This window comes from Rana temporaria, chromosome 6 (genome assembly GCF_905171775.1).
Source record: "Rana temporaria chromosome 6, aRanTem1.1, whole genome shotgun sequence".
In the NCBI taxonomy this organism is placed as follows: domain Eukaryota; kingdom Metazoa; phylum Chordata; class Amphibia; order Anura; family Ranidae; genus Rana; species Rana temporaria.
Genome location: NC_053494.1, coordinates 31,074,797 through 31,089,014, shown reverse-complemented (window position 1 = coordinate 31,089,014; position 14,218 = coordinate 31,074,797). Strand labels below are relative to the sequence as shown.

General features: G+C 45.4%; 1 protein-coding gene across 1 annotated transcript in view; it reads left to right on the top strand.

Annotated features, from left to right (window-relative positions):
• The window catches only part of LOC120943338 (coronin-7-like), a 268,405-nt gene continuing 254,187 nt past the window's right edge, over positions 1 to 14,218 (top strand). The window contains exon 1 of the mRNA XM_040356578.1: positions 1 to 244. Within this exon, the coding sequence (XP_040212512.1) occupies positions 185 to 244 (60 nt within the window). The 5' untranslated portion in view covers positions 1 to 184. The remainder of the gene's footprint in view (positions 245 to 14,218) is intronic.

Genomic DNA, 14,218 nt, shown 5'->3' with positions numbered 1-14,218 from the left:
GATCGCCGGTGTGATCGCTGGACGCTGTTCTCTTGGGCTGGGAGGGACTCGAGGGAGAGAAGAGAGTGAGAGAGGAAGACACACAGTCAGTGTGCCGGAGGCAGAGAGACTTCAGGGACGGACACGGACACTCAGGAACAGGCTGTGACAGTCATTGGGAGGGGAACAGCCTGTCTGCAACAATATGAATCGGTTCAAGCCATCTAAATTCAAGAACTGCATCCCGAAGATCCCCAAAAAGGAGGTGAGGGGGGTCTGTGGTGGGTGACAGCAGTGTGGGAGGGGTGCACATGGAAGGGTTAATGCATTGAGAAGCAGGGAGTGTGTGTTCTGCACAGTCTGAGGAGTTCTGCCCTGACTTGCACTGCCATGTGTCATGAATGCAGCTTGGTCTGGGCAGGATGGGGTTAAACTTGTGCATTGGGGAGGGGCCAGGGGGGCACCCATGGGTGAGCTCATTCATATGACCATATAAGGAGAATACACCTATGGAGGTGATCCCCGGCTCACAGCTCCTCACCTTTGGACTGCTAGGGTGTAAACGCTATTGGTTTACGTAAAAAAAAAAGGCGCAGTGCAGGGGGTGGTAACCCATAGCAACCGCTAATCATTGACTTTACAAAAGTCTGATCAGTTGCTATGGGTTACTGAACTCTGCACACAGTGCTGCTCGTCCTTCCTTACAGAATGCAAAGTCCCTGACCTGACAGCTTGAGCCCGTTCACATTTGTACAGTGTGCAGACGCATGTTAGGATCACGCCTGTGCGTTTTCAGGTGCGGTGCATTAAAAAAAAAAAAAAAAGTCCATGCTGCATCTTTAACCACTTCACACCCGAACCATTTCGCTGGCCAAAGACCAGAGCATTTTTTGCGATTCAGCACTGCGTCGCTTTAACTGACAATTGCGCGGTCGTACGACGTGGCTCCCAAACACAATTGGCGTCCTCCCCCCCCCCCCCCCCACAAATAGAGCTTTCTTTTGGTGGTATTTGATCACCTCTGCGGTTTTTAGTTTTTGCGCTATAAAGAAAAATAGAGCGACAATTTTGAAAAAAAAAAAAGCAATATTTTTTACTTTTTTCTATAATAAATATCCCCCAAAAATATATAAAAAAATGTTTTCCTCAGTTTAGGCCGATACGTATTCTACATATTTTTGGTAAAATAAATCGCAATAAGCGTTTATTGATTGGTTTGCGCAAAAGTTATAGCGTCTTCAAAATAGGGGATAGTTTTATGGCATTTTTATATTTTTTTTTTACTAGCAATAGCAGCGATCAGCGTTTTTTTATTTTTTTTTTTTATTATTTTTATTGTGACTGCAACCTTATGCAAGACACATCAGACACGTTTAACATCATTTTGGGACCATTGGCATTTTTACAGTGATCAGTGCTATACAAATGCACTGATAACTGTAAAATTGACACTGGCATTGAAGGGGTTAAGTGTTTCCTAGGGAGTGATTCTAACTGTTAGGGGGCGTGGCTACGAGTGACGCATCACTAATCGTTGTTCCCGATGAGAGGGAGCAGACGATCAGCGACACTGGCCTCTCCCCGTTCTTCAGCTCTGTGACCCAATCGCGTTACACCGGTGGACATCGAATCCGCGGGCACGGAACTCGCTGCAGGAGGCGCGCGCGCACTCGCACAGCGGGAATTTCAAAGTGACGTGTATATATATACACACGTTACTTTGCCCAGCCGTGCCATTCTGCCGACGTATATATACAGGAGTCGGTCGGGAACCGGTTAATGCGATTTGATCAAAACGCACATTCAAGGAGTTTAATGACAGTGCGTCTAAAATTCATGTAAAACGCACAGCACCTGCCCTTAGGTTAGAGTTAGATGTTAGCATGCGTCGTATTCAGGCAGTTAATTGAAATCATTAGGCTTCCGATTCACCAAAAGATTGGACAGGTCACTAAATTGTGCAACAAATCACCATTGGAAGTGATAGTAGGGGGCGCTGTACCAATTTGTGAACAGATGAAGTTATACATAATATATATCAACACACAATCAGTGATATTCTGTAATTAATAAAAATGAACACATAATAAAAAATGTATAAAAATGAACACATAATAATACATTTTTTAATAAAAATGAACACATAATAAAAAATAATTGCATGTGTGTTGCAGTGCTAATACAATGAACGTGTCATGGCATGTAATATGCATCATGTTGCAGTTTATAGATGTAAATCAGCACTTCTGTGTTTTTACATCATGTGATTCTTATGATCTGTAGGTGACAGTGTAGGCTGAGAGTTGTAGTTCCCCAGGAGCTTTAGAGGTTATCCAGTTATCAGAATGTCAGTGACTCATATATAGCGAAGTGTTGTAAAGCCGGGATCTACCGCATGTCACAAGGAAGTGACTACGATAGGTGGAAGTAACTTCTTTTATCTTGACTATCCACTGGAAAGATTACAGGTGACATTTCACACACACGCCTACACTGGGGACACCTTGCTAGTACCGGGTGGGACCCCCTTTTACCTTCATTCTTCACGGCATAGATTCAACAAGGTGTTGGAAACATTCCTCAGAGATTTTGCTCCATAGTGACGTGATGGCATCACACAGTTGCTGCACATTTGTCGGCTGCACATCCATGATGCGAATCTCCCTTTCCACCACATCCCAAAGGTGCTCCAGGTATGATCTTAACTGCTTGGTTATATTGGTCCAGCTTGGACCAATGTAAGAATACATACCGTATTTATCGGGGTATTGCGCGCTCCGGCGTATAGCGTGCACCCCTAATGTGGACCCGCATTCCTGTAAAAAAAAAAACATTTTAGTACTTACAGTTTTGTTGTCTTGCGCGGCGTCCATCGACGGCCTCGTCGGGTCGGGCATCCGTCTGCGGCTTCGGTGGTGTCCTCCTCGTCGGGTCCGGCCTCCGTCTACGGCTTCGGTGGTGTCCTCCCGGCTTCTCCCCCGCTGTCTCTCCGTCAAATCGCCGCTTCCCGCGCTCAGTTTGAACGCCTCCGCCGACGTATACCGAGTGCACTACCTTCGGCTACATTCGGCCAGGCTCGGCTTCGCTCGTGCTCACGCTCTGTGACGTTAATGCGTGAGCATGAGCGAAGCCGAGCCTGGCCGAGTGTACTGCACTCGGTATATGTCGGCGCAGGCATTCAAACTGAGCGCGGGTATCGGCGTATATCGCGCACCAACGATTTTCCCCTTATTTTAAGGGGAAAAATGTGTGTGGTATACGCCGATTAAATACGGTATTTCTTGGAAGCTTAGAACGAGGCGTCGGTAACTTACCTGGTCCACGCCGAGGTAGCTGACATGTTGCCTCAACGTGTCTTCCGGGTATCGCGGCTCCAGCGATTGCGAGTGGCTGGAGCCGCAATGTCGTCATTCCCGCGCATGTGCGAGGGAGACTTATTTCCAGCAAGGTCCGGCGTCTGCCGGGCCTTCAGCCGGGAATCCCCTGTGAGCATGCGTGGCTGCAGTCAGCGGCTCATTGCGAGCGGAATATCTCCTAAACCGTAAAAGTTTAGGAGATATTTTTCTTAACTACAGGTAAGTCTTCGCAAAGCAGAAACAAAGATTGTCTCTGGACAGCCGCACTCTGAACAAATTGTAGCCTTTTATTAAAAGAAGGACAGCACTACAAGTCACAGCAAGATAAAATAAAACCTGAAGCTGACGCGTTTCGCACTGAAACTAGTGCTTAGTCATAGCTATGACTAAGCACTAGTTTCAGTGCGAAACGCGTCAGCTTCAGGTTTTATTTTATCTTGCTGTGACTTGTAGTGCTGTCCTTCTTTTAATAAAAGGCTACAATTTGTTCAGAGTGCGGCTGTCCAGAGACAATCTTTGTTCCTGCTTTGCTAAGTGCATTGCCTGCACCTGAGTTGTCTGCAGCGGAGGATATTCATCTGGGTTCCCACCTGGAGCGGCTACTCCCTTTCCCCTACAGGTAAATCTTATAATAGGCTTACCTGTAGGTAAAAGTAAAAAATGTGCCTATACAACTGCTTTAATTGGGGTTACAATGGTTCAGCTTGGCACAATGTAAGTAAGCATATTTTATACCTAATGGATTGCTGTGGAAGCTGGCAGTCACTGTAGTAGTTGGTGCTACTACAATGATAGTGGTGATCTTTGTAGCCCTGACCACAGGGGGTCACTTGCTCTGCACTGCTGCCATTCATAAGTAAGCTGATTGTATATATTTCCCCTTCCATGACCAGAAGGTTGACTGATGCAAAGTCCTATGTTTATAGAAAGATCTTTAGTTGGAAAGATCTCATGGCCCTGCAGCGCGTCGAATCTGTAGGCAGCTTTAGAACATGCAGATTTCCCTGTAATTGGAACAGCGTGGCTTTTTCTTCTGCTGCCGCTATGATAAATTTAGCCCCAGTAGTCCTCTGTGCATTTCCAAAGCTTTTTGCACATTTGGGTGAACAATTGAGGAGAAAAAAAAAACGAAAATGAAAACTATTTATAGTCTGTGCTGTTACATGTTACATCTAAAGGAGCCAATACACAGAGATGGAACCTGAAGCCAGGGCCACCATCAGGGATTATGGGGCCCCTTACACAGCTTCAGGCATGGGCCCCCTGAGGCAGAGAACCGGGGGGGGGGGGGTGATGCAGCGAATTTAGAAGCAGAGGGGGGGGCTGCCGCGAATCTAGAAGCGGGGGGGCCCTTTACAAAAAAAAGAAATAAAGACAAATATATAAAAAAAGGGGGGGGGGGGTAGCCATCCGGGGCCTTGGGGACCTCTGAGCCCTTTTATAAACGAAATATATATTATTAAATATTATATTATAATATTAAATATTATATTATAATATATATATATATATATATATTAAAGGGCCAAATTGTTTTTTTTTTTTTTTTTAGGGGTCCGGAGATCCCCAGGGCCCCTTTTTTATATATTATATATATGAAAAAAGGGGCCCTGGGGATCTCCGGACCCCTAAAAAAATTTCCCTTTAATAAAAAATTAAATAAAAATATATTTTTTCTTTTTTTATAAAAAATAAAATAAAAAAAAGGGGGGTTGCTATCTGGGGCCCTGTGGGCCTCCGGACCCCTAAAAAAAATTCGGGCCCCTTACAGGTGTACTGCCTGTACCCCCCTGATGGCGGCCCTGCCTGCAGCATACAGATGTCCATGAAATTCCCCGTCCTAAATATGCCTTTTACATGGAACATTTCTTCCCTAACCAGACCTAAAACATGCTGACATTATGCAAGAAAGCTTATGTATAGAACTGTATTTCTACTGATGATGGGGGAAGATCTAATCCTAGAAGAAGTCGCTTCTTACCCCTTCTGTACCTAAATCTACAGTGCCTTGAAAAAGTATTCATACCCCTTGAAATTGTCCAACGATGTAGCCGCCCGAACCCCTGGTTCTCTCCAGCGCTGGCATTACATGTGTGGGCACCCGGCTGTGACAGCTTGTGGCTTGACAGCCACCCGGGTGTGCACTGTGCATGCGCAAGTCGCCCTGTGCCTCCTCAGTGTCTGGGCAATCTTCTGGGACATTTTGGCGTGTCCCAGAAGATTGCAGGGAGGGAGGTTGCTTAGGCGGCCTGAGCGGAAGTGGGAGCGGGGTAGCTGTCAAAACTAAGTACCCACTCCTCCCCAAAAAAAAGGCTGCCTTACTGCAACACCCTCTGTGTCAGCTGTTGTGGCACAACAATTTAATCTAGTATTCGTGAACAGTAGTTTAACCCTTTAACCCAGGGCAAGCGATCCACTGTTATTTGTGTGATTGCACTGAACTGGTTTCTATGGGTTACAGAAGCCGGCAGCTTTTTGCATAATAAATCTGGTAATATTTAGCTTGTGCCCCCGCAGCTGTCACCGGCTCCTCCCACTCTCTTCCCACTTCTTCCGTTGGGGAACATGTGAAATCCTAGAGATGGTGGCAATCGTCTGCATACACTGTTATAATGTATATTCATCGGTATCCATAATATACAAGGAGTGCTGTGTCTGAGTATTGCACAGAGCCGATGATTTCCGCCGTCTTGTTTGTTTGAAGCTGTCATAAGACTTTCATTTCCTCCCGTACTTCCTGTGCCTGTTGGCACTTTCAGCTGTATACATTGGCAGGACTATCCTTACTACTGAACATAGGCAAGATTAATGGGAAGAGCTATGTGCATGTAAAGTTATAACACTTCTTACAGCCATGGGCGTCCGCTGAAATTTTTTCAGGGGGGGGGTGCTTTGGCAGCGGCTATACACATTTGCATTTAACCCTTTCTTCAAACGCTAGCGGGGGTTAAAAGTGCCCTGCTAGCAGCCAAGTAGCGCACCTAAAACTATGGTAAAGCGCCGATTTTCAGCAGTGCTCTACCGATAACGCGGCCAGCTGGTGTGAAATAGCTCTTGAGATAAATCAGCTTCACTCCATGCCCATATAAATGTAGCCTAGAGAATGTACAGACCCCCCTTCAGCACATGTGGACCCTCCTTCAGCACAGATGGACCTCCCCATTCTGCACAGACCCCTCCATTTAGCACAGATGGATCCCCCTTCAGCACAGACCCCTCTATTCAGCACAAATGGACCCCCCTTCAGCACAGAGCCCTCACCCCTTCAGCACAGATGGATTCCCTTTAAGCACAGACCCCCCCTTCAGCACAGGTGGACCCCCATTCAGCACAAACCCACCCTTCAGCACAGACAGACCCCCCTCCCCCATCCCATTCAGTACCTCAGATCAGCACAGCACACCAGGTTCCCTCCCCCTGATTACACAAACACTGGAGGGGGAGGCGGCTTCACTCTGTTCTCTGTGCCTGTGTGACATCCGGCCCAGGACTGCTCAGACAGCCCGCGGCCACAAGAGAAGGGGATGGTTGGTCACACTCCGCACCAGACCACCCCCCCCCCCCCCTTGCAACACCACGGCCAGCAGCTCGCCTCTCTCTCCCTGTTCTAACCTGCCTGTCACCGCTGCGCTGTCACTGCTTCAGTTGCGGAGGGGTGTTTTGCCTCCCCCTTGCCCTATGGAGCGGTCGCCCATGCTTACAGCTGGTAACCCATAACTTGTCATCTAAAGAGGCACTACAGATTCTAGCAAGTTCTGTCACTTGCATCCAGTGGTGAAACTTTTGGCAAGATGTGCTAGAATAAGGAGGTTGCTGCTGTCCCCGAGCTCAGCTTATGAAAATGCTGGGTGTCTAATGGGTGCTCAACCTGGGGCCCTCCAGCTGTACAGAACTACAAATCTCGTGAGGCATTGCAAGCATGACTCTCAAAGGCAGAGGCGTGATGGGACTTGTAGTTCTTCAACAGCTAGAGGGCCACAATTTGAGCACCCATAAGTTAAAGTATAACTAAATGTTAGGATTAAGTTCACCTGCTGGTGGCACTATCCTGCTCTGGGCTGTTTGGTGCAGTTCCAGTGTCCACCAGCAGGTGTCTCCCAGAAGCCAGCAGGTTCTGATCAGCCACACCTGGCTCCAACTGCCAGGTGGATATTTAAGGCTGCTCCTCCCTTTCCCCAGTGCGTCACGATTCTGGTCCTTTCCTGTCTGCCTGCTACCAGCTTGTGCCTGATAACCTGCCCTTATCCTGATCCATCCTGCACCCTTCTTGCCTTGTTCTTTGCTCTTGTCCCCAGCCGTGTCCCTTTCCTTGCATCCCTGTTGCCTTTTCCCTTATGTTGTAGATTTTGTATATAGATAGCTGTTAGGTTTATTAGTTATTCTTGTTTGCTGGAGTGGTTTATGTTTTCACTGGTTGCTGTGTATGTTTATTGGTGTGTGTTCACTGTAAATAAATATCACTTTAAGGATAGATACTTGTTTGGTCTCAGTTCCTCTGTGTAGCTACGTGTCTGGTCACCTTAGCTGCTGATCTTGACACTAAAGGAAAAACTTTTTTTCTAGTTTTTGGATAGAGTGGAGAGGGATTAGAGCACCTGTCATTTGTTATTGCTGTCTGTGCCCCCGATTAGGGCGATTTCCCCCTCTCTATTTGTCATGTTTACCATTATCATTGAAAGTGAAATGGAAAGAAAATCCCAAATGTTATGTTGTTCCCAGAAAAGTAATAGAGGAGAAATCTTCCAATGGGGACTCTAGTACTGGTGACCTTGGGGGAGGGGGTCAAGGGATTCTCTTAAAGGGGTTGTAAAGATTTATTTTCTAAATAGGTTCCTTTAAGCTAGTGCATTGTTGGTTCACTTACCTTTTCCTTCCATTTCCCTTCTAAATGTTTTTTTTTGTCTGAATTTCTCACTTCCTGATTCTCCTCGGTAAGCTTTCCACCATCATCCAAGCGGTGGTTAGTCAACCAGAACAGCTAACTGAGGAGGAACAGGAAGTGAGAAATTCAGACAAAGAGAAAAAAAAACATTTAGAAGGGAAATGGAAGGAAATGGTAAGTGAACCAACAATGCACGAGCTTAAAGGAACCAATTTAGAAAATAAAAAAAAAACCTTTACAACCCCTTTTAAGCTTATGCATTGTTGGTTCACTTACCTTTTCCTTCAATTTCCCTTCTAAATGTTTTTTTTTCTTTGTCTGAATTTCTCACTTCCTGTATCTCCTCAGTAAGCTGTTCTGGCTGACTAACCCCCAGCCAGAACTGCTCAGATGATGGGGGCAAGCTTACTGAGGAGAAACAGGAAGTGAGAAATTCAGACAAAGAAAAAAAACATTTAGAAGAGAAATTGAAGGAAAAGGTAAGTGAACCAACAATGCACTAGCTTAACCACTTTAAAACCGCACGCCGTCATATGACGTCCAAAAAGGGGATCTGTTATCCCGGGTGGACATCATATGACGTCCTGTACTTTGTGGGGGGATATCTGAATGATGCCTGCACCTAGAGGCATCATTCAGATATTATTTTCGTCCGGCGGCGATCCTGTGCACTGTAAGAACAATCATAGCGGCGGTTCCGCCACTTGACATATAGACATCCCCCCCCCCCCTCCCGCCGCCATCCGGTGCTTCTCCGGGCTCTCCCGTCCCATCGGGGGCCCGGAGAGATGATCGCCGGATGTGCAGCATAGAGATGACTGTTGACCAGAGGGTCACCAGTCATCTCTATGACCGTTGGAGGCCCTGGCGCGATGTGATGACGTCACGCCCGGGTACCCGTAAGTAAACAAACCTCAATTGCGGCCAATAAGAATGAGATCTGTGAAAAAAAATTTAACGATCTAATTTTTTCCAGCCTGGAGAAGAGATGTGAGGTCTTATTGACCCCGCATCTCTCCTTAAAGAGGACCTGTCACACACTATTGCTATTACAAGGGATGTTTACATTCCTTGTGATAGGAATAAAAGCGATCGAATTTTTTTTTTTTTTTTAAAAGTGTAAAAAAATCAATAAATAAGTAAAAAAATAAAAAAAATTAAAACGCCCCTGTCCCGGTAGCTCACGCTCAGAAACGAATGCACACGCAAGTCCTGCCCACGTATGCAAACCACACATGTGAGGTGTCGCCGCGTGCGTTAGAGCGTGTGCAACAATTCTAGCACTAGACCTCCTCTGTAACTCTAAACTGGTAACCTGTAAAAAATTTAAAGCGTTGCCTATGGAGATTTTTAAGTAACGAAGTTTGGCGCCATTCCATGAGTGTGCGCAATTTTAAAGCATGACATGTTAGGTATCTATTTACTCAGCATAACATCATCTTTCATGTTTTACAAAAAAATTGGGCTAACTTTACTGTTTTGTTATTTTTTAATTCATGAAACCATTTTTTTTACAAAAAAAAGGCATTTGAAAAATGATTGCGCAAATACCGTGCAAGATAAAAAGTTGCAATGACCGCCATTTTATTCCCTAGGGTGTCTGCTAAAAAACATATATAATGTTTGGGTGTTCTGAGTAATTTTCTAGTAAAAGAATGATGATTTGTACATGTAGGAGAGAAGTGCCAGAATAGGCCCGGTATGGAGGTGGGTTTTAAAGCCTGGTATTGAGGTGGTTAAAGGAACCTATTTAGAAACGAAAAAACAAACCTTTACAACCCCTTTAAAAAATGTGCCTATACTTCTACTTTAACCACTTGACCTCCAAAAGGTTTACCCCCCCCCCTTCATGACCAGGCAATTTCTTGCGATATAGCACCGAGTCCCATTAACTGACAATTGCGCGGTTGTGTGACGATATTTCGGCCACCTCGCCTGCCAATAGCCAATAATTTTTTGCTGATATTTTGTAAATTTACATTTGTTTCGTTTTTTTATCACTGTTATTGCTGTCACAAGGAATGTAAACATCCCTTGTGACAGTAATAGGCAGTGACAGGTATTCTTTATGGAGAGATCGGGGGATGGATTGAAAGCTGCGCAGCCATTGGCTGGCGCTGCTGTCAATCACATCCAATGACGCAGCGCTGGGTGGCGGGGCCGAGTGATACAGTCGGTGGCTATGGCCGCCGCTGTATCACGGGAGCGCGCCCGCAATAACTCAACACCATGGGAGCTTGCTTGCATGAAGGTGTTGAGTCCTTGCGGGGGGGAGTTGAGACAGCAGCCGAGGGACCCCAGAAGACCAGGTTCGGGGCCACTCTGTGCAAAACGAGCTGCACAGTGGAGGTAACTATAACATGTTTGTTATTTAAAACATTTTTTTTTTTCTTTACTGATCCTTTAGCCCCTTCCTCGTCCCCTAGTGTTAACCCCTTTTCTGCCAGTCACATTTACACAGTAATCAGTGCAGTTTTATAGCTCTAATCGCTGTATAAATGAGAATGGTCCCAAAAACGTGTCAAAAGTGTCCGATATAATGTCGCAATGTCACGGTCACAATAAAAATTGCAGATGGCCGCCATTACTAGTAAGAAAAAACAAAACATGCCATAATTCTATCCCCTATTATGTAGATGCTATAACTTATGCGCAAACCGATCAAATACGCTTATTGCCATGTGTGTTTTTTTTACATTTTTGATATTTATTAAATCAAAAAGTAAAAAATATTGTGTTTTTTTTATTTTTTATTTGTCGCTTTTTTGTTTATAGCGCAAAAAATAAAAAACGCAGAGGTGATCAAATACCACCAAAAGAAAGCTCTATTTGAGGGGGAAAAAACATAAAGATTTAATTTGGGTACAGTGTTGCATGACCGCGCAATTGTCATTTAAAGTGCGACAGCGCTGAAAACTAAAAATTGGTCTGGGCAGGAAGGGGGTGAAAATGCCCTGTATTGAAGTGGTTAAATAAAGTAAAAAAAGACCCATGTCGTGCATGCATTAAATCGCCCCCACACAGTGCATATGTGTGCATTCTATGGAGCTTGCCGGCTGCTGTGACCAGGCCCGTAAAATGTTTGTTATCCTTTACACATCTGCATCAGGAAAGAAGCTCTGTGTTGTATTCCACAATGAGCGACCCTCCCTGGTGATGTCATCCTAAAGCGAAAACCACAGAGAAAACCTAAAAAGGACAAAATAACAGAAGCATGTGTTGTCAATTCATAATGTTAGGAAAACGGTATTTTGCACCTTCTTCTCTTTTCTTTTTTTTAATGTTGTGTATTTTTTTATTTATTTTTTGGTCAGTATTTCCTTGTTTTTTTCCAGCCTTATTTGTCATATTTTTAAAACACATTCTCAGTTTTTGCAGTGAAAAATGTCATTACTGCTGTTTTTCTGTTTTTTCCTTTTTCCCATCGATCGGATTTTCCGACGGACGTGTTTTATCGGACAATCCGACCGTCTGTATGCTCCACTGGACAATTGTTGTCAGAATTTCCGACAAAAAAAGTTTGTTGTGCATGCTCTCAAATTTTCCGACAAGACATGTCTTGGGTCGGATCATCCGATCGTGTGTACACAAATCCATCGGACTAAAATTCAAAGTACAAACACGCATGCTCCGAACTAATGATAAACATCAGTCAACAATAGCAGAAGTTGCCCAGAGGGTGGCGGTAAAGAGCTGAAAAACCATGTAGTTTGGTGAATGTTGGCTGAAAATGTTCTGCTGTGTGTATGCAGAACAAGTTCACGGCCAACGCCCCTTCAAACAAAAATACACGGAAAAGTCAGATGGAAGTCCGATCGTGTGTACGAGGCTTTAGAGTTTGTTTGTATCCAATCGGGCAGGCCCTGGCACTACATGATTTTGGTAAATCTGAAGACAAAAATCTGCAGAAAATCAAATAGTTTGTATGGCGTCTAAGATTGGAGTCAGGCATCCCGATTTTGTTTTTTTTTCTGGGTCTGTGACTTAAGCCGGCCCACACATGCATAGAAATTCTATGTACTAGTAAAAAAAAAAATTATAATAAAAATTACATAAAACGATCCCCTATTTAGTTAGCGCAAAAGTTTTATATAGGTCGATTCAGAAAGAGTTAGGCCGGCTTATCAGTAGATAAGCCGACCTAACTCAGAATCTACGCCGACCTATGTTTAAGCGTATGCTCAAACAGAGATACGCTTAAACATATCTAAGATACGACGGCTTGCGCCGTCCTATCTTAGATTGCAATATTTCAGATGGCCGCTAGGTGGCGCTTCCATTGCGGTCGGCGTAGAATATGTAAATGAGTTGATACACCGATTCACGAACGTACGCCCGGCCGCCGCAGTAGTTTTACGCCGTTTCCGTAAGGCATTAGCAGGCCTAAAGTTATTCCATCTATTAGGTGGAATAACAATGTTAAGTATGGCCGCCGTTTCCGCCGCGAGATTCAAATTTGTTACGCCGTTTGCGTAAGTCGTCCGCGAATCGGGATTTCCGTAGTTTACGTCCACGTCAAAATCAATAGGCCCGTGCGGCGTACTTAGCCGCAATGCACCCTGGGAAATGTAGGCGCCCGGCGCATGCGCATTAAAGGAAGAAAGTAAAAAAACGTGAGGTCAAGCCTCATTGCCATTAAACACGCCCCCCTCCAAGACATTTGAATTCGGCGCCCTTACGCCTGCCCGCTTTAGGCTACGCCGCCGTATATTAGCAGGCAAGTACATTGAGAATCATGTACTTGCCTAGCTAACTTACGGCGGCGTAGCCTAAACACGCTAAGCTACGCCGCCGTAACTATAGGCTTCTCTACCTGAATCTACCTAATAGTGTCTACAAATCAATAAACGCCTATTGCGATTTTTTTTTTTTTACCAAAAATATGTAGAAGAATACGTATCAACCTAAACTGAGGAAAAAAAATGTATATATTTTTTTGGGGATATTTATTATAGCAAAAAGTAAAAAATATAGCTTTTTTTTTTTTCAAAATTGTCGCTCTATTTTTGTTTATAGCGCAAAAAATAAAAACCGCAGAGGTGATCAAATACCACCAAAAGAAAACTCTATTTGTGGGGAAAAAAGGACGTCAATTTTGTTTGGGAGCCACGTCGCAGGACCGCGCAATTGTCGGATAAAGCGACGCAGCGCCGAATCACAAAAAGTGGCCCGGTCATTTAGCAACAAAATGGTCCGGGGCTTAAGTGGTTAAATGAGCTGCCTTAACGCAGTTCACGACAAAACACCTCTTCCAGGTACAGCTAGCACATGGTTAGGCCCAACGCCGACTCAGTCAGGCTCTAGAAAATTTGCTAGCAGGGACAGCGGGCCCCTTTAATGTAGTAAAAGAATAGGAAGTCCTTTAGTGCTAGCTGACCTATGGTGGACTACTTGTCCCAGTAATCCCTCTTCAGGTCTTGCCAGCCCTCCTGATTGCAGCTGCCCAACTTCACTGCCCGTGACATTGCAATCCTCACTGGCTCCACACCCAGCTCTGACTGTTTCCTCCCAGTCCTCTCTGGCATGCCTCTCCAGTCCTCCCGATAGCACATGTCAATCACCAGCCTTCCCAGCACACACATCAGTGGTTCCCTCCTGAAGACTTGCCCGGCAGTACTAGCTCCTGCTGTCCTTCTTCTGACTCCTCTCTGTGCCGCCTGTTTAGAACCTTCATGCGTTTTTGAAGGGATCCGTTCTGCACCGAGTCCCAGGCCCAAGGTCACCCCCCCGCCAGAATGGGGCAAGCCCTCAAAGGCCCCAACAGCCCAGTACTCCATCCTCAGTTCTTCCACCCAACAACTCCTCCCCAGCTGTGCTGACCCTGGGTGTATCAAGGAGGCCTGCCCCCTGCCAATCCTAGTTGGGGATTGGTCAGGGCTCCCTGAGACACTCCAGACAGCTCCACCTCTCTTCTGGAATCCTCTAGAACAGTGGTCTCCAAACTGTGGCCCGAGGGCCAGATGTGGCCCTTTTGCTTGCTTTTACTTAGCCCTCAGGGACT